The sequence below is a fragment of the Canis lupus genome, chromosome 5 (genome assembly GCF_011100685.1).
Source record: "Canis lupus familiaris isolate Mischka breed German Shepherd chromosome 5, alternate assembly UU_Cfam_GSD_1.0, whole genome shotgun sequence".
Taxonomy (NCBI): domain Eukaryota; kingdom Metazoa; phylum Chordata; class Mammalia; order Carnivora; family Canidae; genus Canis; species Canis lupus.
Window position 1 is genome coordinate 50,546,236 of NC_049226.1, and position 26,453 is coordinate 50,572,688.

Below are 26,453 nucleotides of genomic sequence, written 5' to 3' on the forward strand. Positions count from 1 at the left end.
CTGACCCCAGTCTCCCCATGAAAGACCCAGTTGCCAAATACCATCCACACTGGGAGCTAGGGCTTCAAAATATGACACATGAACGGACATGTTCCGATTACAATATGATGTAAGCCTATGCAGATGCTTCTCAAAGCATCTCTCCTGTTTTGCTTTACCTACTATTTGCCCTAGGAAGAGCATTCTAGCTGTGAGAATGTCCCCATAAACAGATGCATTAAAATAATAATTGACCAATCATTGACATTTCAGCAATAAAGAACCCCATACGATGTTTTTGAGACAGTACTGGACAATCCAGAAATCGTTGAGAATTCAGCTGTACCATCTTTGATCAAAAATTGTCGTTGAAAGCCACTTGGCATTCACGAGTGGATTCAATTCCCCGGGAGAGATATTTCCCAGATTTCAGTTCCAGAAGTGTGGCCGGTGTGCGGTATACAGACAGACCGTGGAATCAGACTCTTGCATCTGTGTTTCCAACAGTGTACCCTTCGCTTCTGTCACCTTTTTGTAACCCTGTCATCTAACCTCTGTTGCCCGTGTAGGTTATAGGTGTCAGGAAGGTCACAAGAAGGGCACCCAGTACAGTTCTTGGTACATATGAGGGTCACGATAAATAGCACTCTAGTGACTGGGCTACTGGTATAAAAGCTGCTTCTCATCCTGACTTGGAGACCTTGAGCCAGCCAGTTAAGCTCTCTGGACAAATATTTCTTGAGCTCTCAGTTGAGGCTGGGGAGCCAGCCTCCTTGGTTCTGGCATTTACTACCTTTTCTGAGACTAACGTACTTCATTTCTTTACGCCTCAGCTTTTTCAACTATAAGATGGGAACACTGGGACTCAGTACGCATTCCTGATCTAGAGAAAGAACCCCTTCTGTGCGCCTGATGATTACTACAGATAAAGAAACAGAGTCAAGAGCAGAATGGTCAGGTCACAGAGCTAGGAGGGAGTCGAGGTAGGATCTGAGCCCAGGCAGCCAGAGTCCAAAGCCTGTGCTCCCAGCCTCCTCCTGGGCTGCTTCTCTACCTCTCCATAACCTGTTGTTAATTTTACTATTTTATCACTCATAGTCTCTCCATAAAACCTACGTGAGATGTCTTTTGCAATTTGGAGGCAGGAAAAGCCTTGTCTCCCACAAGAAACTAATGTTTCCTCTTTTTTGAAAATAAGAATTATGCAACTTACCATGTGTTCGTTTTTGTCTTGGCTGCCAGGAAGCTCAGAGTCAAGTTGTGTGCTCCATCACAGCCACCACATTATTTCCTTTTTCCTATATCTTTGTTCCTTTTTTCCTATTTATTTATCTATCTATCTATCTATCTATCTATCTATCTATCTATCTATCTATTTCTAATGGTTTCATTTGTGTTCTTTATTGATAGAGTCCTCAAAATTATCTGGAAAGTGGTGGGTGGAGATGAAATAAGCAAATAGTAACCTGAAATTTATACGAAAAACAGAAGTTTTGAACCTTATCTATTTCCTTTGCTACAAAAATAAAAAAAGGTCAACAGGAAAGTAAAAGAAACAATTTAAGAGCTATTTGAAAGGAGAGAAAAGAAAACTAACAGAAAAACAGAGTGACCAACACTAACAGAGGCCAAGTCAAATGAAAACTGCAATAAATATGTCTGAGGCTAGAAGTGTTTGTGCTTTCCCTGGCTGGAACCTATCATTTCTTAATTACATCCTATGTGTGTTTTGCAAGATGTGAGCTGCTGTCAAGAGGAAGGACAGCCTCAGACGGGGAGGGGCCATGACCCACCCCTTGGTCCTCACATACCTGTACAGAAGTGAAATCCCCCGAGGCACAGGCACCCAGAATAGAAGCGCCCACAAGAACAGACTCCACCTCTTGCGACAGGACCACAGGCATGCCTGCACAGGACAAGGCCACACCTTGGTTAGGGAGCAGGACAGGGGGTGGCGGCGAGGGGAGCCAGCAAGCAGCTCCAGCAACAGAAACACCTGATATGATGTGGCGTGAAGGGGGCGGCAGGTACCCTCTCCCCGTTCCCCACAGTTCTCAGTTCTTTGGGATGACTTGATTCTGAAGGATTTCACAGTCTGTGCGTGCTGGTGAGGTAGCCAAGAGCCCCAAGGGACCCGGCACCACAGACATCAACTCTTGAGACCTTTTTGCCCAGTTTTCCAGGCTTCTGCTAGCTGCTACTTGCCAGGGGTTCAAGTTCCCTTCAACAAACACTTCTGGAGTTCTTTGCAGGGCCCAGCAAACATGGAGATGAATCTGACTCTGTCCTGCTACTCGGGTCTCAAGGGAGAGGAGGAGGAGAAAGAGGTGAAGACGGTGCAGGGGGTTGGTTCTCTAACTGAGATGCACTGAGGAAAGGGAGGTAGTAACAGGTGTGATTAATCCTTCTGGTGGCTTCCTATTTCTCTGCATACAAGCCAAAGCCTTTACAATGGCTGGCAAGACCCTCCAGAGCCGGTGCCCACCCCGGCTGTATCCACCCTGGCCTGAACTCCTTGTTTTCTTGAATCAGCTTCGGGGCCCTCGCCCATACCGTTCCTTCTGTCTGGGTCACTTCCTCCCAGATGCCCACAAGGCAGCTCCCTCTGCGTCCCTGTGTACTTGCACAAACATACCCTTCCCACTGCGGCTTTCCTGACCATTCAGTTTAAAGTGACAACTTACCCGCGACACTCCTCATCCCTCCTCTATTTCCTCAGCACCTTCCAGCCATGCACGATTACTTCTCTTGTTTACCACCTGTCTCCCCTGCTAGAACAGAAGCTCCATGAGGGCAAGCTCTTGGTCTCAGCTACTGCTGAATCCCTGGAATTGACACTAGTTACCTAGTATCTAGCACATGGTAATAAGGGCTTCAGTGGCAAAAGAATGAGTTTCCCAGACAGGGGATGGAGGCTCATCAGAATGGAGAGGAATATTCTGGAGGTATGTGAAGGACAAATAGTGGTCCACCAGGCAGCAAGGATGTGTTCTGGATGCAGCTCCTGGAAGTTGAGGCTCACAGTGGGTTTAAGAGGAGTAAAAGTAATTTCACATCCTCAGGATTGTATATTTATATATGTACATATGTGTGTGTGTGGTATAAATAAAATATACATGAAATATAAGTATAAATGCATTTGCTAATCAGGAGATGGCAGCAGACTCCACAGAGGTAAGCTCTGTAGCCAGACCTGAAAATTTCCCTCTATTCAAGACAGGAGACTGACTTTTCCAAAGACTGGATTTGTCTTCCTATCTTTTCTGCAAAGACCTTCCTGGAACGTCCACCCCTGGGGTCCCATTAGCTCCTGACTCATCCTCCTACTCCCAGGCTGGGTTAACTGCTCGGCCGCCCCAGCAGAGTGTCGGGGAACAGAACTCCCACACACAGCCAGGGGGCTCAGGCATGCCAGCCCCCCGACCTCAGGGCCAGCACTTGAGCCACTGGCGGCAAGCATCTGGGGTGGGATCGGGTCTCTGGGAAGAGCTCAGAGCCAGTGCCACTAGCCCTGGGTCCTTTAGCAAGTTACTTAATCATTCAGCCTCGGTTTCCTAGTGTACACAATGGGGTGGATAGTGAGACTTGCTGCACCGGTTTGCAGTGAGGATTCCTGAAAGAAGGCACACATGGGGCTCAGCACACTTCCAGCCTCTGTTTAGCCCTTGAGGGCAGTGGCTGCCGCTGTCAGAATGACCACTGATTGTAGAAGACCCTCTACATGTGCTTTGCCCAGACTGAGACTGGAGCAGTGGGGGAGGGACAGAGCAGGTGCCCGTCAACCTTCTAGAGGGGAAGGGTAGGCAACGGGCCACACAGAAGGCCTGTGCTGCCCAAATCCGCAGAGCACGGCATGCCTCTGCAGAGTCCCGGGATTATGTGTGCCTAAGTGCTTGTGAGTGGTACTGTGACCACCCCGGGGGACCTGGCACTTGTTAGAAGATAGCAAGCGCCTCCAAATGCCATTCCTCTCCCTGCCCCTCCTTAGGCTGTCAAAAGTATAACTAGTTCTGAGCAGGGAGGAGCTACCTGCAGTCCCCTGTCCTTGGGAGCCAGAAACCAGCATGAGTCCAGTGAATTATCCCCCACTAGCTCTCCAGTTACACCCTAAGCACCCTGGAGCCAGACTGAGAGAGTAGGAGTTCTGGCTTCCCTGCCGATTTAGCTGTGGGACCCTAGGCAAGTTACTGGACCTCTCTGTGTCTCAGTTTCCCCATCTGCAAAATGGGAGGCTGAAATTCCACCTCCCTCTGGGGCTGCTCCGAGGATTGAAAGTGCTACTGTAAGGAAGGCACTACAAACAGTGCTTGGCTTAGAGGAAGCACTAAATTCGCATTAGCGGTCAGGATTCTTAACATTTACCTTCTTCTCTCTCAAGCCTCTCTTCACCCCTGTCACCCCAGTGGGGAGGAGGGAGGGATCGACTCACTGCTTCTGCTTCTCCTTTGGGTCACTCCCACCTCTTCCCCATTCACCGAGGGTCCTGGGACACTGGCGGGGGTAGGCCTCATATCTTCACGGTCACGTACCTGACCCACCTCCAGTCTGGCAGCCTTTTCATGTAGCTGCCCAGTCTCAGGTGGGTTATGTCCCTGCTGGGCCCCTGCAAGCCCAGGGCGGGTAAGACTGTGGGTAGACCCAGGGGACTGCCTGGTCATCAGGGTTTCCCTACACTCTGCCCACACCCCAGCAAACAGACCCTCTGTTTGACTTCTCTCCAAACTCTGAGTGTGTCATCTGTTCCCTGTCTGCTGCCTGGACCTGACTCATACTGACACCAGCACCCTCTGGGTCCCCACTGCACTCTCCAGACACTGGTTAGAGACCCGAGAGCACTCGTTCTCTTCATAACGACCCTTTTGGCAGGACATCATGGTTCCTTCTCGCATCCCCCGCCAAGCTCTGAGCTTGGTACGCTGGTGTGCTTGAAGACGGCTCCTGAATCAATCAATGGAGGGGCAAAGGATGAAAATAACGAGTAACACAGAAAGAGGGAAACCCTTGCTGCAACTGCCAGAGCTAAAAAAACAAAATTCAGATGGAGGAACATTTAGTCCCAAGTCAATGGGGGAAACCTACAATTACTTAGTACACACCAAGTATTTCTTGAAACCACAGTTAAACTAACTGCCAGGGGTACTGGGAGATTCTTCGTCCTCACGTAGAAGCTACTTTCCCAAGTTGGCAAAGCCCCATTTTCTCTGCTTGCACGGAGACGCCTGCTCCCCAAATGGCAACGATTTGCTTACAAAATATTAAACTGCTTTTTCCCCCCTCAAACACCTCTTTTTTTTGGTGTGGGGCTGTTTTAAGGGAAGAAGTGAACTGACACTTATTGATCACCGACTCTGAGCCAGGCTTGGAGCTTGGTGCTCACAAACTCACAAGCAGGTACTCCTCGGCATGATCTAACAGGGAGGTTGTATTCTTTCTTTCAGACGAGGAAAGCGAGGCTCAGAGAGGTAAAGCAACTTGCCCAAAGTCACAGAGGTGATCCCCTGTTCTTTCCAGGACTCCGCACTCTCTCCAAAGAATCTTCTAAATCCCGTTGTGTTTTTGACAGTATTCCTAAGAGTCCTGCAGGTCTAGGGTCCTCTCTAATCCTTTCTCTGTGGGAAAACTAGAGCAACTACAATGTTTAAAGGCATCAAAGACTCTACCTATACACCCTCTGCTGTGTACGTGCCTTTTACAGGAACAAATGCAAATGTGTTCTTTTCTCTGAGCTGGGTGAAGGAGAGGAAGAAGGCAGCTCTGCCTGGAATGCGAACTATTTTATCTGATGCATTAATGAGTTTAGCAGAACCCAAAGCATTTAAAGGCAGATGCACTTTGCCATCACTTGTCAGTCACAGCTTCCTAAAGCAGAGGAATTCCAGCCAAAGAAAAGGTCCCTTTGTCTGGAACTGTAACTGGTCTGCAGCCAGAGACAAAGGGTCCAGTTTCAATCGGAATCCAAATAACGATGAACAGCCTTTTCATTCAGCAGCCCTGGTTTCCAAAGCAGAACTTTCTGTGAAGTGCTGTACCCCTGCTTCTGAGTCAGCTCAGGGACATGAGGCCCAGCAGAGGACCCACTCTCATCAAGGCTTGAGCCACAGTGGCCTGTCAGGCCCCAGAGTCACCCACACCGCCCTGCTCCTGGGGGCCTATTTCCCATTCTCGAACGGGATGTGATAGCCAAGGCAGATCTTATCCCTCTCCTGCATCCCGGTAGGAAGGCTTCCTGGCTATCAGAAGGCTGAAATTGGGAAGTGGCTCATAGATCACATTTTACACCTGAATCTTATCTGACCGGTGGACTTCTAGATGAAACGTGGTTATCGGTTTTCTCTTGGGGGAAATTACAAGGTAATTTGGGTTCCTTTTTTTAGGTCTGTCTTCTCTCTGCCTCAGAATGGTCTTTTGGGAAAGGAAGAATAATCATTACATGATTACAAATTACTCAGAAAAGCTAAGAGACCAGGGCGGGCAACACAGTGCAGGGGGCGCTGGGCCTTGATATTCCTGGGTCCCAGTCCAGGTGCTGCCCCTCCCCTCCTCCTTTGACTTTGGTCAGGCAATTGAACTGACCTCCCCGAGCCTTGGTTTCTTTGTCTGTAAGATGAGGTGCCAATTTCTACTCTCAGCAGTTTATAAGGTTAAATGTACACAGAGGGATTCCAGCAACCCACAGTGGGATCTTGGTTAATGATGGTAATTTCTATACTTAACATCCCGATATATTTACCCATAGACTATGTGCCTTTTCCATATTGTCCTCTGGCTTGTGCCTCAGTTGACTTATCTCTAAGATGGGGATGAGTAATTTATTTAGTTGGATCTCACAAAGTGCAGGGGTTAACTATGCCCCAACATTTGGTAAAACTCTTGTCTTCAGGGATCTGCATCATCTGGAGGCAGCACAGGTAATATGATGAGGCAACGTCAAGGGCAAGGCCCTCGACTCACGCAGCCATCAGAGGAGGAATCCAGGGGATGGGAGACAGCAAGAGATCATGATGAAGAGACACCACTGAAGGGTCAACTCATGTCACGTTTGAGCTGGCGCTGTGGGCAGGGCCCAATCCCCTTCTGTTTCCTTTCCCTCTTCCTGCTGTGGTGCCTGGCCATGCCAGGGTGGGTCCCAGGGTGTCAGGAGACACCAGAGGAGAATGGAGTGAGACGTATGAGGCCACTAGTTCCAGGGGAATGGAAGTCCAGGCTAAGCTCTGTAGTATCAGCAAGCCTCCTACCAATGGGATCCCTTTCCTAAAGCCCAGGGATCTGCACCAGGGATCCTGCTCTGCTGTGCTCATATCACAAAGGGAGTAGCCCATGATGCTGGATTTTCTCTATCTGTGTCATGAGCTCTGAAAGAATCACAGGACCCTGGGATCTTAGGGCTCACATTCCTATCTGCAGCCAGACCCCTGTTCCCACAGTAGCTGGGCTCTGAATTCTTTCTTCAAAGACCGCTTCCCTGTCACTTCCTCCAGACCACTTGCCCTGCCCTGTCCCAGGTCCCAGCCAGGATGAGTTACCCCATTACGTTTCCCTAAAATTCTGTGCGTTTCTTACTCTAAGCTCTTGGCACACTACATTTGTACATCTGTTTGTCCTTTTCAATAGACTTAGAGATCTTTGGAGGCAGGAATCCTCTTTCTTCAATATTCCCCACAGGCGGGCATCAGAAGAGGTAGTTGGATTGTTTCATAAATGGTTAAATTACAACCTAGCCTTGCTGGTCTCTCTCATCTTATTTCCCAGGATCACTCAATAGTTGGATTCACAGAGAAGTCGCCTTCTCCATCACGACTACAGACACTTCACAGTCATCTTAAGAAAAAAAAAAACAAAACCTTTTAACCTAAATATTCATAATAACTTGGCACATCACCTGTATACCCTATTTCCAACCCTGCCCAGCTGTTAGCCAGGGACATTGGCTGCCACGCCCACGACAGCCTCCTCTCTTCCTCCCCACACTCACCTGTAATGTCCGCATGCATCTGCACAAAAAGTGGGTTCTTGCTCAGGCCTCCGCATAGGAAGAGAGTACTGATCGAGTGCCCTGCTGCCTCCATGGCCTCTATAATGAGGCGGGTCCCAAACTTGAAGGGAAAAGCAGAAGAGAACATCAGTATAGGAGCACAAGGAAACGCTATGGGATGTTTACTGTTTCCCCAGCACCAGCCACCACACCGAGAGCTTTACGCACACAGGCTCAGAGAGCTGAGGCTTGGAGAGATGAGGTTGCCTCTGATCACAGTTAATTCCAACCTGGGTCTGTCTGACTCCAAACCTCTCTTAATTACTATCCCATTGGTTTCCATCAGTAAACAACTGACAATGTTAACACAGTTAATATTAACAGAGTTCACCGACGCAAATGTCTGCGGTATGTCCACTGTGGCCCTGGTCCTCTAGCGGGGGCTGGGGATGGAGGCACTGGCTGGTGGCCTCTGAGTCCATCTCCCTTCTTTTTGTAGGAACTAAAGAGGTTTCTAAAGCGGTTTCTTCTTTGAGAAAGGGCACCAATAAAATCAGCGGCAGAAACGTGGGAAGAGAGCTCTAACTGCATGAAGGCAAGAGTAAGACTTCAGACTGACAAAGGGCCAACCTGACCTTTGTTATCATCCGAAATCAGGTAGTGGTTCCCCAAGGATGCTTCTAGAGCCAGAGTCCATTCCAGTCAGTCCTTCACAGTCTGAGATGGCAGGGAAGTCACATGCTCTGGATTGCTCAGGGTTCCACCGTATTTTCATTTCAGACCTTGTGTGCTGGTATCTTCCTAAATGTGCTATGCTCATCCTTGTCTTGCTAAGTTTTACCAAACTCAGTAAAAAAATCATTGATGCTTGAAGAAAGGACACTACCATAGGATCACCGTGGTGAATGTTAATGTGCAATTCATTAGTTTTAATTAGGATATGTAAACAGCTAAAAAAAATCAGTTTCTTTGGAAGTTCAAAACTGAGAAGCTCACGAGTCCTAATTTTTTGGGGGGTCAGGATTAAAACCAAAAAGATGAACTGTGACATGACTTTAGGAGGCAGCCACGTGGCAATGGTTGAGAAAGGGGTTCTGGAGAGAAATGAGAGATGAATGGTTTTGTTTTGTTTTGTTTTTGTGGAGAAAGAGCCCTTGAGATGTTTGAAGAGTGACTGACTCTGAGGGATGACACAGTACAAGGTGTGCTCGAGGGGGTGCGTTAAAGAAGTAGGGAGAGAAGGTCAGGGAACCTAAGGAGGTCCTAAGGATCCAGGAGGCCACAGATGAGGCAGCCACCAAGAAGGAGGCGGAGTTGGGGCTGGAAAGAAGTTGAGAGACAATGTCATAGATTCTGTGACAGTATGAAGGTGTCGCTGGGAAGGCAGTACTCAAGGGTGTAGAGAAGGGGAGGAGGTAGTTTAGTGTGAGAGCAGGCTGTATTAGAGCTTAACCAAAGTGAAAGGAGAAGGTTGGGAAGCGGTCAGGACGTCCCCCTGACCACTGCCCCAGGGGATGGGATGTAGGGCAAGTGAAGCCTCTTTTGACCACCAGTCTGGAGAGCTGTCTCTCCCATACCTGGGGGTGCCTCTGGAGAGGGAGTAGCTAGAAGGTGTTCTGGGGACAATGGGTCATGAAATCCTGAATGTTGTGTAGTAAATTATGAAAGACAGGGGCAGTTCGGGAGCAAAAGCACAGCAGTTCCAGCCCAGAGGCCTTCAGCTATTAGTGAATCTGGTAAGAATATGGATTAGGTAAAAACTTAGGCCTCCAAAAATAATCCACAGATGTAGTGTGTTAAAAAAAAATTAAAACATGTTGTACCGTATAAGGCCAGATCCTGCTTATTGCATGTGGCTGATTACCCCCAGATGTTCTTTCTTAAGCTTTTTGGGGGTCATGAACCCTCTTGAGAATATGATAAAACCTACTGACCTTTCCAGAAGACAGTCACTTAAAAAATAGTATTATAAATGATTTTGGGAGGTCTACAGATTGCCGTTACGTCCACCTGGATCATTCGCATCTGTGGACTCAGACATCCTAGTCTACTCGAGAGCATGATGAGTCTGTAGTAGCCAAGAGCATGGCTTTTGAATTCAAGAAATCCAGGATGGCATAAGACATTTCACCTACTTCTTGAATCCAACCTGTATCAAATCTTTCTAAGACTCAATCCTCATTTTAAGAAAAGTAACAGTAATACCATATTCCTGTGTTTGAACACTCTGAATTGTCAGAAATGTTAACATGCAAAAATAGTCTTAATGTGCTCTTAGATTTGATGAACTATTAATACCTACCTTGCACGGTTGCTGCTGTAGACAGTGTATGTACAACGCACACAAGAGTGCTGAGTACATGGAAGGGGTGTGGAAATGAGCGTTATTCTGGTTATTAGCTGTATTCTAGGCACTCTGCTATGCACTTTGATGTCATTTCTAATCTGTGGACAAACTCAAAAATTGCACCTTGTTATCCCCATGTAGGAATTATGGGATTTGCCTGAGGCAGTGCAGTCTGCATGGGGAAGGGGGCGGGGGACAGCTGCACGCACCACCCCCTCAAATGCATGGAAACACCATGCAAAATTGGGATTTCTGATACTTCTAAAACCACAGACCTGTGGCTCACGTGATTAGCAGGCCAGAGTGGAGAGTAACACAAAGCACATTCCCTTGGGAAAAGGCAAAAAAGTATCAGAACAAGAGGCACTCCCTTGGGAGGGGCTGTGACAGCCTGCCTGCCCCCCATGTGGCATTGTTGGCTGGAATTTCCCACTAGGGTTGGCAGGGCATTCCCTTTCGGGTGTCCTAGGCTCCACTCTGTGAAACGTTCCACCCTCCTTAAATGCCCTGCCACAGGGCTTTGTGCTAAAATGATTTTGTGCTCACCTTTCTGGAAAAAATGTTTTCACAGAGAAATTTAAATTAAAATTGGGCTCTTCCACTGGGAATGTACAGAACCTAATGCAAATCGAGAGACTTCAAATGCAAATAGTACTTTTTAAGGGTCTATTCTGAAAGGAAACTACAGATGAACAGGCTATGGATAAACTGGTTGTTTGACAAGTCTTTCAATTAAGTGTGATCGAGAGAGAATTTTACTTCGTGGAGAGTTTCGCACAGTCCCAAGTTAACTTCATTACAATATCTCTTTCATTCTATTCCTGCAAAATACCAACCACAGATATCCCTATAGAGAGCAATTTGTTTAACTTTAACCTATTCATAACGAGTAGATGCTAGGGCAATATTCAGAGCCAATGAAACAAAAAAAAAAATGTTTTTCAAGTTAAACATCATGGGAAAATATCTGTGATCAGGCTACTTCATTAAAATGCACATTTCTGCCTCAAATATCAGCATACCCTCGTACCTTTGCAAAACAAGTTGAACTCCTCACAACTCAACTGACCCCACAATAAAGCCTTGTCGAAAGATGGGTCTTAAATTTCCTTCCCTCCACGGTATTATAAAGGTCATTAAGACAATGGACAGAACAAATATGACAGCTTTTAATACATGTACAACCCATTAAATACAAGATTGATTTTCCAAGTGGTGGTATTTGGGAACATGGAGCTTGGCTCCACTCAGCCCGTGTTCCGTTTAACCTCATTTATATTTTTTTGGGCTCCTGCTGCAATGTTCTTACCAGGAATGGGGCCTCTGTGAGGCAATCCCGGCCCAAATAACAGTGTTTGCTGAGATGTGTAAAATAACAACTGGTCTTGGAAATGCCTGAAAGCTTATTTCGTCCATATAGCTTTTACAAACATTTTGAAGAAAAATGCAGGTTGGTGGAGTGGAAGAGCAGAAGATTGAGAGTGAGAAAGGCAGTTCTCAGACAGGCTCAAGGTCTGACTCTACCACACACTAGCTATCTGACCTTGCAAGGTGGTTTTCCCTCTGTCTGGATAATAAGGACAATCCCTCCTACTTACAGGGTGACTCCCCTAAGCCACGGTGGGTAGGTACTCTGGTGCCTGGCACAGCAAGTGAATGTCAACGAAAGTTCTGCCTCTTAACTGTACTCAGAGGATGAGCATCGCATAGCTCCGATTTTCTATTTCGATGCATCCATTTCATTCCACTCTAAGGCGTTTCACACAATAGCACTGGTAATTCGAAAAGGAAAGTTCCTCAATGCTTCATACGTCTACTTTTATTTCAGAAAGCCATGGCTTCCAATCCTAGCTCTGTCACTTACTAGCTATATGAAGTTGAGCAGGTTAATGAACCTTGCCAAGGTGTAGGTTTCTAATGTGTGGAAGGGGGACGCTAACATCTAACTCATATTAGGTTAAGTCATGTAATATTTGTAAATATTTAGCACAGTGCCTAGCACATAATATCCCAAAACTATATTATTTATCAGTGTCACCATTATTACTATAAAACAGGATCACTAAGGAATTGTCTTTACTACTGATGCACGTTATTCTCCTCCATATTCATTTTTACTATTCACTCCCTCCATCGTGAGAGATGTCAGAATGATCTGTTTTTGACAAAGCTCCGATAAATAATGCTGGCTGATTGATTTCACTGAACTGGCCAAGCTGTTAAATTGATGACAGTTGCTTCAGGAAGATAGAGTCAAACTGGTATGTAAACTACAAGGACTGGGATCCCTGGGTGGCGCAGCGGTTTAGCGCCTGCCTTTGGCCCAGGGCGTGATCCTGGAGACCCGGGATCGAATCCCACGTCAGGCTCCCAGTGCATGGAGCCTGCTTCTCCCTCTGCCTATGTCTCTGCCTCTCTCTCTCTCTCTGACTATCATAAATAAATGAAAAAAAAAAAAAAGTCAAAAAAAAAAAAAAAAACTACAAGGACTGTTTGATCTAACCAAGTTGGCCTATTCTATGTAAGACCATACTTTCCCTTAGTGGTTGGGAAGCTCTGCTCTCTTATCATATCTACATGGCACCTGACAAAAGTGAACATAAGAAAAGCACCTCTCTTAGTGATATGGGTATACGAAAAATGTATGTAGTTCTATTATTTGAAGGAGTAAGATTATGGAAGTGGTATATGGAGAAACAAAATAACAATGGCATATGAACATGTCCACATACCATTATCATAAAAACTTTCTGCGTCTCTGAAAAATAAATCTTGAATCAGAATTTAGTGAACTGATTTTTCCTTTCGGTTGGTCCACATTCTCTTACCAGAGTGACTAAGTTTCACTTAATTAACTGTAATTTTGGGATTCCTCCCAGTTCTAAAGCCTGGAAAGCTAGGACCCACTCCTCCAAAACTTCCTAACATACGCAGATACAATCTTCTGTAGCCCATTTCTGGGTCACCTCTGGAGAATAAGATTCCTTAGATGGCGATGGTTAAGCTTCCAGGATTTTGTTTTTATTTTGGATTGATCTGCAGTGTAGGAGTTCCTAATGCTTTAAATTCTCCCCTCCTTCTCTCCCTAATCATCCAAACCTCTCATTGAAGCAGCTAATTATCTAAAAACAAACACTAAGGATGCTTACTATTTAAAGGAACCCTATAATGAATCCTTTTGCGAAGTGAACAATATCGTATGTTTTATAAGTTTGCACATTCTTAACATCGGCTTTTCTTAATGCAAGTATAAATGGCATCTGCTTCTACTTAATTGAACTTGGAAGACAAATTAAATGACAAGTATGATGTTCAAAGACCCGAACTCCTTTCAGCTTTTCAGCTACACGAGGTGATTAGTAAAGCAGGTGAAGACCTTCTTCAAGATATCCTTCCGAAAAGACACGCATCTCTTGCTGGCAAGCTCCCTTTTAATTAACAATCTCTGTCACAAAAGCGCATGATGTATCTTGGAGGAACATGTGGCCTAACGTTTATTGATAGCCCTAAGTCTCTTTAAAAAATGGCATTAAAGTGTCTTACAGCAATGGCTTGAACTGTGGCCAGGTAGAGAATGGCAAGATCATCGAGGTCCTGAGACAGTTTCAACCCGGTGACCTGTAGGGATGAAGAAAAGAAAAGAAAGAGATGGCCAAAAGGAGCTGCCATGGATAGAGATAGTTCCCATGAAACACGTTCAGATGTGTTTTCTTGCCCAAACAAGTTCATATGCAAATCCCCTTTTTGTGAGCTGAACGTGAAATGACTACCAAATTGTTTAATCTCCAGACCTGGGAAAAACTATCATTTCTTCTCCAAGAGAAAGTGCCCTGCCTTGTATTAAACAAACAAAACAAGACAAAGCAAAACAAATACTATACAGAGATGGTGTTTGATACTCCTTACCATGGCATTAAATGCCTTTCTTCATCTCTAAAAAAATGTTCTTTTATTACAAACACTCATTTTCTTTGGCTTACAGGAATCAACACGGAGCAGCGGCTTCTAGTAAAAGATGATCTTATTCAGAGTTTTGCCGTTGTCAGAATTCAGTGTAACAGCATCCAGGGGGTACTCAGGGTAAAATAATATGTCTCCTATAAATGTTATACCTACTAGGGGATAATTTACAATCTGTGGTTTGCAAGGGAATCCCATTAAAGTCAATCGGAACCACATGCTTCTATGGAGTATGTCAATTTCTGAGAGATTCCAGAACTGAGCAGGATGCTGAATTTGGATGCCTTCAAGACCTGTTCACAGTCCTTCCCTCACATCTCCCATCTGTTAATGTCTCCTCTTGGGGCATTTCTAGAGGGTGAAGAGCTGCTGGGTTCTTCAAACCTACTCCGACTTTTGTGAGCATCCATACCAGAGTTTACTTTGTATTTTCACATTACAATTTCTATTAATATATGTTTACTCAGAGACTACAGGGGTATGATCCTGAGTGCAATGAGGTGGTGACACGCAGCCTGCATTAAAAGAGGGGAGCTGAGGGGTCTCCCCAGGTCCTTTCCCTTCGTCTCTTTGGTCCCATTTCATTACCCTCTCCAGACTGCACCCTGAGCCATGACGAAGGGGCGTGTTGGCTTATTGCAGGGCACAGACACCACTCCGTTGCCCAGACCAGAGACCCGTCAGCGCTCTTCCTCAACTTTTCCCTTCTTCCCATTTACACAGTCTCCAAATTTTGTCCATTAGCTCCCCCAAATCTGTTGTGAATCCATCCCTTCTCTTCATCTTGTCACTCACTTCCTCAATCCAGGCCACTGTTAGGTCCTCGTGTGCTGAAAGAGCCCCTTTTCTAATGGTGCTCCTCTCCACCATGGAGCTAGTAATTGTTCTCATGTGCAAATCTGATCCCAGGACTCTGTTAAAAATTCTCTGTTGCCCTCATCTTGAGACAGAAATGCCTGTGCTGTTTTTCGAGCCTCTTCTTGGGCTCGCCCCTGCTTACTTCTCACAACATCTGTACAAACCCTTCCTCACTTAGTATCCTTTGCTCCAGTGCTTCTGATTACTCATGGAAGTCTGCTGATGCAGGGATTCCTGGCCTCAGTAGGGCTACCTGCTGATAGCTTCTCTTGGTAAATAACTGGATAACCAGATGAGAACTATGTGTTTGATTTTAACACATGGGGACATGGAAGGTTTGAATGAGGGACCGGAGGGGAATTCTGGGTACGCATCTTCCCAAGCCAATAACCCTGTGAAGGAACATCCCTTGTAAAGTTCCCCAGAGACCTACACATACAGTAAAAACACTGGAAGTGAGGGAGAACATGAACACTGTTGACATTATAGAAGTTCACAATGTGTGTAAGGAAATAATGTGCCCCAGGGAAAACATAGAATGGAAACCAGAACCTAGTGGTTCTGACAGACGATCCGTGATACTCACACAGTATCGGCAATGTCTAGCACCATGTTGGGCACATAGTAGGCACTAAGTTACTGTTTGTTAAGTGTGTGAATTAGTGACAACGCTCCTTTTTCCTTTTGTATACCACTGTCTTTCCTAACCTCCTAGCCTTTTGTGTCTAATTCCATGATTATGGGAGGATAATGTCTACAACCTTGGTTCTTCATATATTTATAGAGGGGAAGGTCATTTGCTCCATACCCCAAGAGAGAACACTGGAAGATCACTTCTAGTTCCAGGCTTCCAATCCCACTCCCTTCTACAGTTAGCTTTCCTCATCAAGGTGGCTTATATGAGATTGGTGTAAAAGGAGTGTCCCTGTAGCTCATATAGAAACTTCGTATGAATTAGGTAAAAGTACTCCCTCCAGGCAGACTAATGCAAAAGGCATCCCATCTGGGAGAATGAACTATAAAAAGGAGCAGGGTGGACAGGATCTCAGCCTTGTCGTATGCCTCTTCATCCGAATGTCTTGTGTGATCGACCAGCAGCATGGGATACAATCATCCTGGGTAAATGACTAATCATGAATGGTCTCTCTCTTCTGTACTCACCTGGCCTCAACAGCATCTCTGCTGCTTATCTACTAAGAAAGCTAAGTGGGCCAAGGTCTAGACCTTCTTCCAGAGCCAGTCCAGGAGGCAGGTTACCTCTGGCTCCTCTCTCTGGTCATGACTGTGATGTGACTCAAGCTACGATCCTTTGTGTGACTGGTATGTGTCTGCTTAGCAGACTCCCATCTTCCTATAGGTAGGTCCTGAAGACCAGATTTGGATAAATTGATGGACTTGGGAAGAAATTTGACTTTGTATACGGGATGCATTCTCCTATTAATTGACGAGCCCCAGTGCTCTGTATAACATTGATGACAAAACTTGTTCTGATATCCTTCTCAATTAGTAAGAACCCATAAGACAGAAGGGATGTAATATCACCAAATTTCATTATCATAACCCTCAATAAATATTCCTGAGAACTTCCCCCAAGTTATTGGTATTCAAGCAAAAAAAAAAAAAAAAAAACAAAATTCATGGCCTCTTCTCTAAATTTCTAGTGCCTCTAGAGCTCAGAAATCACAGAAAAGAGAAGATGGTTACTTTTCTCCAGAAACTGAGAATGAGATCATGTAAATGAGCATTAAATTCAACTCCTGAACTTGCTAGTAGTTCTGACAAAATGGACATAGGATGTGTGACATAGCTTTTCTTTTTCTGGTGAATAGAACATACCTATCATTCATAGAAGAAAACATTCTAGGCAAGAACGTACTCAGCAGCAAAAAGGATTAACCAAGCACCACTCTCCCATAGCCAACTCCAACATCTCTTCACCACTAACACCAGGGCCATGGAGTTGAAATGTGACTCAGTGAAAGACATTCCTCTCTAAAATGTGAAATTACTATGGTCTGGGGTCCTGCTTGCTTGACATCTCATCTAATACAGAGATGAAGATTCTGGAAGGGCAGATAATCATTAATTCCATTTGACTTTTCTCTCAAATGCTAGGGATCTCAGCCCTGCCTTGGCAAAAGTCAAATGGCTGTCAGCCCAAGATACAATTTTCTAAGGAGTGCCTGCCATATGGACCACTCAGGAGGCTATAGAGACCCCTTGGGGAGCCATCTTGGTAGGGAAGTGGCAGCAATATCCCTGGAATGCCAGGGATGTCCTGGAGGACGTGCAGCTTTGTAACCAGTGAGAAGGTCAGGATGTGACAGAGGAGCAGATACCGTGTGAGGGTTGAATGGTTCCATCAATAAGAGGAAGTGGGAAGAAAGCATAAGTGGAAGCAGTGTGTCTACAGAAGATGTGCAAGTACCTAGTTTGAATGTTTGGGCAAGACAGTGAAATGTGGAGGGAAACCCCATGGGAGAGTTGCACTGGTAAGCATATTTTATATATTTTGGTATTGTGTAACGGGGATAACTATAAGAGAAAACACTTATAATTGATATTTAGAGATGTGGTGGATATGGTGGTCACAGAAACGCAAACTACAATTGATAACTTCAACATCCTCGATATAAAATGCTTATGTAAATCTTAGGTTTTTTGAGCTTGGAAGAGAAGTGTAGGGGAATGGTAAGATGACAAGCTATGGAGGAAGACACTGAAGTTCAGATTTTGACATTCTTCCAACAACTGACTGCACGATGGTATGAGTTTTATGGACTTGTTTCAGCCTCAATTTTTTTCATTTATGAAATAGGAATAATGATGCCTCAAGGAATTTCTGTAAATATTAAATACAATTTGCAAAATGTTTTACTTTTTTAGGAAGCTATACCGAGTCTATAAGAGCTAAACCCTTATAGTGAGTGGCAACTATATGAGCATAGGTGGCAATTCATGTTGATTTTCCTTTCCTTTCCCTTAATAAATGTTCATTCTCCTTCTCTTAAATGCATAAAGGGTTCAATTCCATTCATTAATTGGAATATGGGAATTAAGTGTCTCCAACATGGTATGGGTACCCCCAGGGTATTAACAAGGGACACTGAATATATATATATATATATATATATATATATATGTATATATACTGTATATATACACACACACACACACACACACACACATACATACACACACACACAGCAGGAAAACAGGGCAGAATGTATGTTGACCATCAGTGTCAGGAGCACAATGTCAAATATAAGAACAACAAGACTGTGGTAAAGCAAAATGATGAATGCCTCAGGAATAGGAAGCAGCGGGGGGCAGGGAGAAGGTGTCTCACTTGCAAGCACTCCTTAGAGAAGCCTTAGTTCTTATCAACCTACACACTCTCATTCACTCTGTAAATAGGAAAGACAGATGATTTTACCCTAGACTTCACCTTAAATCTGGCTGCCACTCAGTAGCTGTGAGAGCTTGGGCATGTCTCTAGTCTATTCCTGGGATCCTAGCTGAATGCAGATTTCCTGAGCTCCAACTCCAAATGTATTGGATCTTTGTTGTAGGTCCAGCAATTTGCATTTAAGCAAGGTCCTAACACACAATAAATTGTGGAAATACTTGTCCTTAACCTTGGCATTATGGATCACAGGTTGATAGGTCCTAAAATAGTTGAAATTAATTTTTTAAATGTAGTAGTAACTCAGCTATTTTTTTTCCTCCTTAGCTGTTAAAGGAATTAGTTATATTTGTTAGTAAGAAAAAAAAAAAAAGCTTAGAGAAAAAAAATCTCAAGGGGTCTCTAAAGATCACAAAAGATAAAAAAAACAAGATCCCCAGCACTGAGACTTTCTAGGCCCATCAGAGCTTGATGGGGTATCCAATGCTTAAGGGAATTGGTTGAAAGCTTTCCAGAACACAAAGGAACAGCAAAAATACTGTTTGCTCAGTCAATAATGCAGGCAGAGCTGATGGACAGACAGCAAGGAAATGAGGAGGATCAGAGAACAACCTATAGAAAACCTCTGGAGAGAGGACAGAGATTGAAGAACAGGTCTGAAGTAATCAGCAGCCTGGAAGAGAAAGGGAACAAATTTCCCCGAGGTTTCAGGAAGTACCAGAAATCAAGGCTGACACTTGGCATTGCCTAAAACTCACCCAGATTTGGGAAATGCAGATAAATGTGTGAACACAGTGTGGTGAATGAACTCTAAAGATGTTCCCTCAAGATTCCTGTCCCCCAGTTACTCAATCAAATACCAATCTAGGCATTGCTGTAAAAGGACTTTGCAGATGGAACCAGTTCGTAGCCAGGTGACCTTAAAATATAGAGATTATCATCGATTATCCAATAGATACCCAGTGTAATCACATGAGCCCTTAAAAGCAGCAGCAGAAGGCAGAAAAGTCAATCAAGCAATCCAGTATAAGGCAGGAGAAATGCAGAAATGGAAATCAGAGAGATTCAAGGCATAAGAAGAACATGGTCTGCCATTGGTGGCTTCGAAGATGGAAGAAGGGGGGGGTGGTGGCGCACTGAGTCATGAAATGCAGGTGGCCTCCAGGAGCAGAGGACCCCTGCCTAACAACTAGCCAGGGAATAGGGACCTCAGTCCTACAACTGCATGGAGCTCAATTTGGCCAAAAATTTGAATGGATTTGGTAGATTATTCCTAGAGTCTCCAGATAAGAGCCCTTGTTCTGGTCTTACAAAAACCGAAGCAGAGAAACCAGCTGAGCCAGCCTGGGCTTCTGACCTGCAGAACTGTGAGATAATAAATTTAAGCCTCTCAGTTTGTGGTAATTTATTAAGGCAGCAACAGACAATCAAGAAACTCATGATGAGTAGACTGACATTCTCCCTCATGACTTTATTCTATTGGTGAACCGCACATGATAAGCTAGTCATTTGCTATTCCCCAGATGTAATAGTCACTTCTCATCCTTGTTCCTCTTCTGATGCTCTAATTCTAAGTCATTTTAATATACTCCGTGTTCCAGTATCCCAAAGCTGCTCTGGTCAACTGTACTGGCCCCTCGTTGGCGTCATCCAACCGTCTTGATTTACACAAACTTGGATCCCATCTTTGGTCCCCCAGCCTTAGATCTTTCCCATTATTTATCTGTTGCGTCCTCCCAGCAGATTTCTACCTGATTCATTCTTCAGTCTTTTATCATGCCTTACTACCTTGGGAAGGACTCCTGTTTATAATCCATATTCCTCCTGCCGTCTCCTCTGGGTTTTACTTGTTGATTGGTATATTTAGGGAAGATAGAAAGCACTAAGAAAATAAAGTCTGAATCTGAAATAATTTAAAAAGTCAGTAAAATGAGGGGAAAATATGGTAGACATACTGAAACAGAATTGGAGCATGAAAACACAAAAACCCATTTTTTCTTAAAAATTTTTTTTTCTTCCCAAAGGATGTCAGTGACCTCAGTTTGAACTGACTAGGTTCTAATACTTCTGTTTATTCCCCCTCTGGGCAAATAACTTTGACTCTCAGAGCCTTAGTTTCTTCACCCTTTTAAATGGAACAACAACATTGTCAGGCAGGATTACTGAAAAAGTTAGTGAAGAGGCATGTAAAGCATCTATCATGGTGCCTGACACAATGCAGTTCCAGAAAAAAAAAAAAATGATGCCTATTATGAAATAAAATACCAGCTTCTAAATTAGTTGCTTCAATAAGAAAACACATTATGGGAAAACCAGCTAAATGATACTTAGGATGCTAAACTTTGCTATAGGTCTCAATTTGTCATAGGCCAAAATAATATGTGAAAAACAGTGAAATGAAACAGCATTAAGTTTTAACAAAATCATCAACAAACTGGTGTCAAAGAGTCTTCACAAGCCTGATAAATTTATTAGTCAAAAGCTGCTTGATTTAGCTCATGAGCTTCCAGCTATGTCATCCATCTCTCCATCAGAGGAAGCCACTGAGATACAAAATTCCTACCACACTGGCTGTTTTGTACATCAACACTTGATGGGATGAGCACTGGGTGTTATACTATATGTTGGCAACCTTCTACTGAGCTCTTGCAAATACTCATCTGAGTTGCCGACTCCATCGACATCTGACTCTGTTTAGTAATGCCCATCTCTAGCTGGGGTTCAGTCCTCTGGGAACTGGCTAAGATCTTGTAATGCTTCTTTCCTGACTCCCTCCTAGTTTTTCATATGCACACTTGCTCTGTGCTTGCTTTGAAGAGCCGTTGGAGCAGCACTCAACCTCCCCAGCAGTTTGAGCAGCATATGGCCTTATGTTAGAAATCACAGCTCTTCAAAGAACCAGAAAATAACTTTCTGTTCTGGGTAGCACTGTGCTTGCAATATGAAGCAGAGAAAACACATTTCAACCACTGGTGAACATGGTGTTTTCATGGCCCGATATGCCTGAGGTCACCTGCACCTGTGATTAAATTCGATTAATTTATTTCTTGGATATTTCAAGAACAAAGAGGTGGTATTAATTCGAGAATAGAAACTGGTCATATATACAAGAAGGCCAGAACTCTTTCAAAATTCCTACCACACTGGCTGTTCTGCACATCAACACTTGATGGGGATGAGCACTGGGTGTTATACTATATGTTAGCAAATTGAATTTAAATAAAAAATTTAAAAAATGTAGGGTACATCAAATTTGGGTTTCCTGTTGTGTTGAAAGACTTGAGGGCCAAGGACTTCCAGAGAAAGACTATAAGCTCCGTACCTGTATGAAACGTGGTTTATGATGGACCAAGTGATTGTTTAGCTTCACCAGCTGGTTGTTCATGGCTGATGACCTCCACGGCTGGCGAGTCCAGCTGGTCCTCGGACTAAGGCGGATGGCTCAGGACTGGCTGCTCAGCATTCAGACTGAGAATTCTCACTTAGAATCCTAGTCATCTTCCAACAAGCAAACAAGGGCCACTAAGCAGAAGCTACAGGCTCAAAAGTATTTGCTGTTGTTTGTCTGTCTACGATGTGACAGTCTCCCCATTTGATCTGACAATGACCCTGCAAGGAATCCTGTGCTGGTTCTGCTTGCGAATGAGCAGACTGACCTCACAGCTCTAACCTCAGAGGTCACTCGTCTTCAGGGCAGGATGCAAATACAAATCTGACTTCAAACCCCGGCTCTCTTCAATGTTTCACAGTAGTAAAAACTATTCAACCAATCGTTCCAAATAAAAACAATCACCAAAAAAGTATCTGCAACAGGCAACCGTTCTTGGTGAGTATTTGGCTTTATCCTTCTTTATGCGTGACCATGCCATGCTTCTGTTTATAATAAAATAAAATAAAATAAAAGAGTAAGCATTTTTTCTTTTGTTTTTGCTTTTAAAGAACCTAGAGTCACCAGTGTTAAATGTTTTGATGCTGATTACTATGACCTGAGCTTCTGCTTCCTTTACACATCACGTGCATGGCCCTTACCTAATTCATAAAGCGGAAAGGAGAACTATTTACGTAGGTGGCTACTTGGTCCAGGCGTCCTATTAAGTTGCCCACCCCCTAATCTCCACCTCTTTCTAGCCCAGAGCCACAGGTCAATACTGCATCACCAAAGGAGAGTGAAGCAGCAAGGTACATGGAAAGGAGACAAGTGTCACCAGAACAGAAGATGATGCTCTCATGCATCATGGAAAGATTCCTGGGTGATGCCCTGTTCCTACTTCTGAGGGCAGGCACCCCTAAAGCAGAAGGGTTTAGAGCGAGGTCAAACCAGGAGTGGTGATTACTTTGTTATCTGAGTCAGTGAGGGTGGAAGGAAATAAGAACCACTACTGATGAGAGCGAGCTCAGAGCTTAAATCCAAGGGCCAGGGTAGGGACAAACATGGCAGAAAGAGTGAAAAGTCTGGTTTTCAGGGGAGCGAGGATTAGGCTGTGAAGTGTGCTTGGGTACTACACCATGCATGAGATGGCTGTTAGGACTCCTGTCTTACAGTCCTCAGCGCATGGAGTGAGATCTGGAGGAGTGAGTTAAGGCAGCCTTGTGGGGGTGTGCATACTGGAGGTCAGGATTCACATTTTTATTTAAGCTCCTCATTTCTTGGCATTGTGACCTTGAGCAGATCACGGTTCATTCCTCCCTTGACAAATAAAGACGGAAACATATTGCTTAGCCATAAAGCAATTATTTGAGGCCGGTCTTTGACCTAAACGCTGTTGAAATTGAAAAAGTGAACAGGCCACAGGTAGTCTCTATCCTCAAAATGTTTTTCTAATAAATGTAAAATATATGCTATGTATGATAGCTCTGATCTTATTTTCTCCCATAAAAATGGTTTTTCATTGCCTTCAATGTATGTTTTAATTCTGCTAGTGTATTTTTAATTGCCTTATCGTTTCCTTTTTCTTCCCATTCCACTGCCTTTCCATCTGAGCTCATTTTTCCTCCAAGTTTCTGTCCTATTTCAGAGATGCTCCCTTCAAAAAACAAAACAAAACAAAGCAAAGCAAAACAAAACAAAACAAAAAGCCTACTGAATATGCCAAAGAGGTTTTAATATTTTCTTTCGGTTTCAGTAGTAAATAATTCTTTGAGAAGCCTTTCCCTAAGTATTCCAATGGCACTCTTTTTGCTTTGTATGCAACCCATTTTTCCTAATGGACTCACTTTATTACTTTTTTATTCATTCTAACTAAAGAGCTATACATATTCAGTGTTTCCCAGCAGACCATACACATGATTTACTCTCTGCCCCACTCACTGCAATTTGGATGGGCCTCTTCAGATCTATAGCTAGCTGGCAGTTCCCAAAGTCCAGCAGTTTTTATTTTGGGTCACTTTGGTGGCCTCACCACTGCCCAGTTTTCTAACCCCAGAACTTACAGCAGACACATGCACCTATACCCCTCCTCCAAATTCACAGTATTTCCTATTTATCTCTTAATAACAGAGTTTTATTCAGGATCCTCAGAATGTAGCACATCACCAGTCATCCCAAATCAGACTTCATGCCCAGTTGGCTTCTTGGGTTGGCAGTTTTCTGATGGACTGAACTGTAAGGGAAGATAAGGTCTGGGTTGTGGGAGAGTTCTGGAAAGTTAAACTCACTAGCTGCTTCCAAAAAACCAAAACACCCTAAAACCACTGGCAGCAGAATAGAGGGAAGACTGTCCTGTTCTTAGGCTTAAAGAGACCTTGCATTATTCAGCTAAGGAGCAAAAAGGTGGAAAGGCCTGAATTCTGCAAGGCTAGAGGTTCACTTTGTTCATATGTCATAGATTTATTCAGCAAATTCCAGTTAGTCTTTTAGATTCTGGAAAATCTTCCCAGATTCTCTCTGAGACTGTCAATTCTAGTGTCACTAGTTCAATGACATGTAAAATTTCAAAGTCAGCATGGGTTTATGCTTTTTTTTTTTTTTTTTTTGCATCTTCACATGTATTTTCAAATAAAGTAGAGGAAGGCAATGTCTTCATAATTGTGATAAAGTGGGAGCCTCTTAGCTTCATTTACCTATACACTAATATTGGTATTTTCTTTATAGATTTACTTATTTATTGGGGGGGGAGGGGCAGCGGGAGATGTAGATAGAATTTTAAGCAGACTGCGCCGAGCATAGAACCAAACACGGGGCTCAATCCCATGGCCCTGAGATCACAACTTGAGCAGAAACCAAGAATCAGATGCTTCAACTGCTTTAACTGCCTGTGCCACTCAGGCGTCCTGATGTTAATATTGGTATTAAATACTTCTCATATGAATAGTAAGAGTAGCAATTAATCCATTTAATATTAGCAAGTTATTCATAGCTATGTTTTTAAAGCAGTACATGATTTCTTCCTTATGTCCATGTTGATCATCAGTTAAGAACATATTAACTACTTAGATGCCCAGAGAAATGTTTCAGGAGCCAAAAGAAGAAGTCATGTGTTTCTTTCCCTACTGAGAATATCATGACAATTCTAGTTGCTAAATAGACATTTTATCAAGCACTTGCCTCTCCTCCCTTGAAACGTGCTCCATGAACGTAGGAATTGTTGTACCTTACTCCATCTTAGAAGTGGTTGGCACTTCTAAGTAAGAAATAAGTACTGACTGGACAATCTCTATTAGAGATTTTTAGGGTGATTGGTCTGCTGTTATCTGAAATTAATTGAGGGAGAGAAATACTGGGAGAAAATATTAGCCCAGAATTTCTTTCCCTCTATCTTATCAAGGTCTCCTTCTTCTTCCAGTGTGGTGATGTAAATGCACAGAGTGGCAGCTATTCCAATGAAAAGCCAACCCAAGAACAGTTACAAAGAGAAGTCATTGCTAAGAAATATCATGTGACATATGAGGTATGTTTATTAAATAATAAAACTTTTTAAAAAAACAAACAAACTAGGATTTTCTGATATAACTGGGGACATGTCTCCATGCAAGTAGTCTTCTTTGGTGAGTATCTACTTAGCTGTATTTATTATAATGAGGCAGGTATTCTTCAAAACCCTCCATTGACTCCTTTGGGATTACATTCTGGATTTGGGTTATCTTTATTTTTTTTAATTTTTTTTAAAGATTTTATTTATTTATTTGACAGAGAGAGAGAACATAACCAGGGTGAATGGGAGAGGGAGAAGTAGGCTCCCTGCTGGGTGGGGAGCCCCATAGGGAACTTGATCCCAGGACTCTGGGATCATGACCTGAGCCAAAGGCAGATGTTTAACCAACTGAGCCACCCAGGTGCCCCTGGTTTAACTTTATAAGAATATCCTTATGATGGTACTTCCTCAGTCTCTGGATGTCAGGCTTGGTTTTAAGAAATAGACAAAAGCCACTGGGAAACATGGGTCTTGCCACACTGGGTCTGACAGAAGTTGGCAAGAGACGGCCCCCAGGGAAGAACTCCAGACCCATGAGCATTTCACGACACAGCCCTGCTTTGTTCTGGGGTCATTTTATGAACTGGTCATGCTTCTTAACATCTTTCACATTTTTAAGGTCCTCTATATTTGGTTTCAGATATTTGTCTTCAGTTAAGACTCTCGCTTTTGTATCCATACAAAATGTGCTCTTCCCCAACCTCTGTTTGTACCCAGAAAGTCAGTTATCTGCAAGTACAGCTTTCTGGCCGCAGCCTGTGGCCACATGGCCCTCTCCCGACATTCCTCTTCTGCTTCCACGAGCCAAGTAAGGAGGCCAAGCTCATTATCTGTTGTATGGGCACGCTTCATGGACTCCAGACAGACATAACTTATGCTATGTCCAATTTTCTTTTCTTTTCTCGTGACTCCTTTTTATTAGCAAAAGTTGATTATGTCAAGTAGGTAATGAAAATAAAGATCAGGTCTTCCCGTTGGCATCATAAAAATATTTAAAACAGTCTCAATAAAATTAATCAC

At 43.8% G+C, this 26,453-nt stretch overlaps 1 protein-coding gene across 24 annotated transcripts in view; it reads right to left on the bottom strand.

The window, feature by feature from the left end:
• Positions 1–26,453, bottom strand: part of FGGY (FGGY carbohydrate kinase domain containing) — a 414,792-nt gene that overhangs the window by 77,493 nt on the left and 310,846 nt on the right. For 22 of the 24 annotated variants that reach the window (XM_038537374.1, XM_038537384.1, XM_038537385.1 and 19 more), the window contains 3 exons: positions 13,842–13,916; positions 7,952–8,072; positions 1,791–1,885 (listed from right to left, as the gene is read on the bottom strand). In XM_038537374.1, coding sequence (XP_038393302.1) covers positions 1,791–1,885; positions 7,952–8,072; positions 13,842–13,916 — 291 coding nt within the window. The remainder of the gene's footprint in view (positions 1–1,790; positions 1,886–7,951; positions 8,073–13,841; positions 13,917–26,453) is intronic. The other 2 variants (XM_038537372.1, XM_038537382.1) reach the window with 2 other exon arrangements.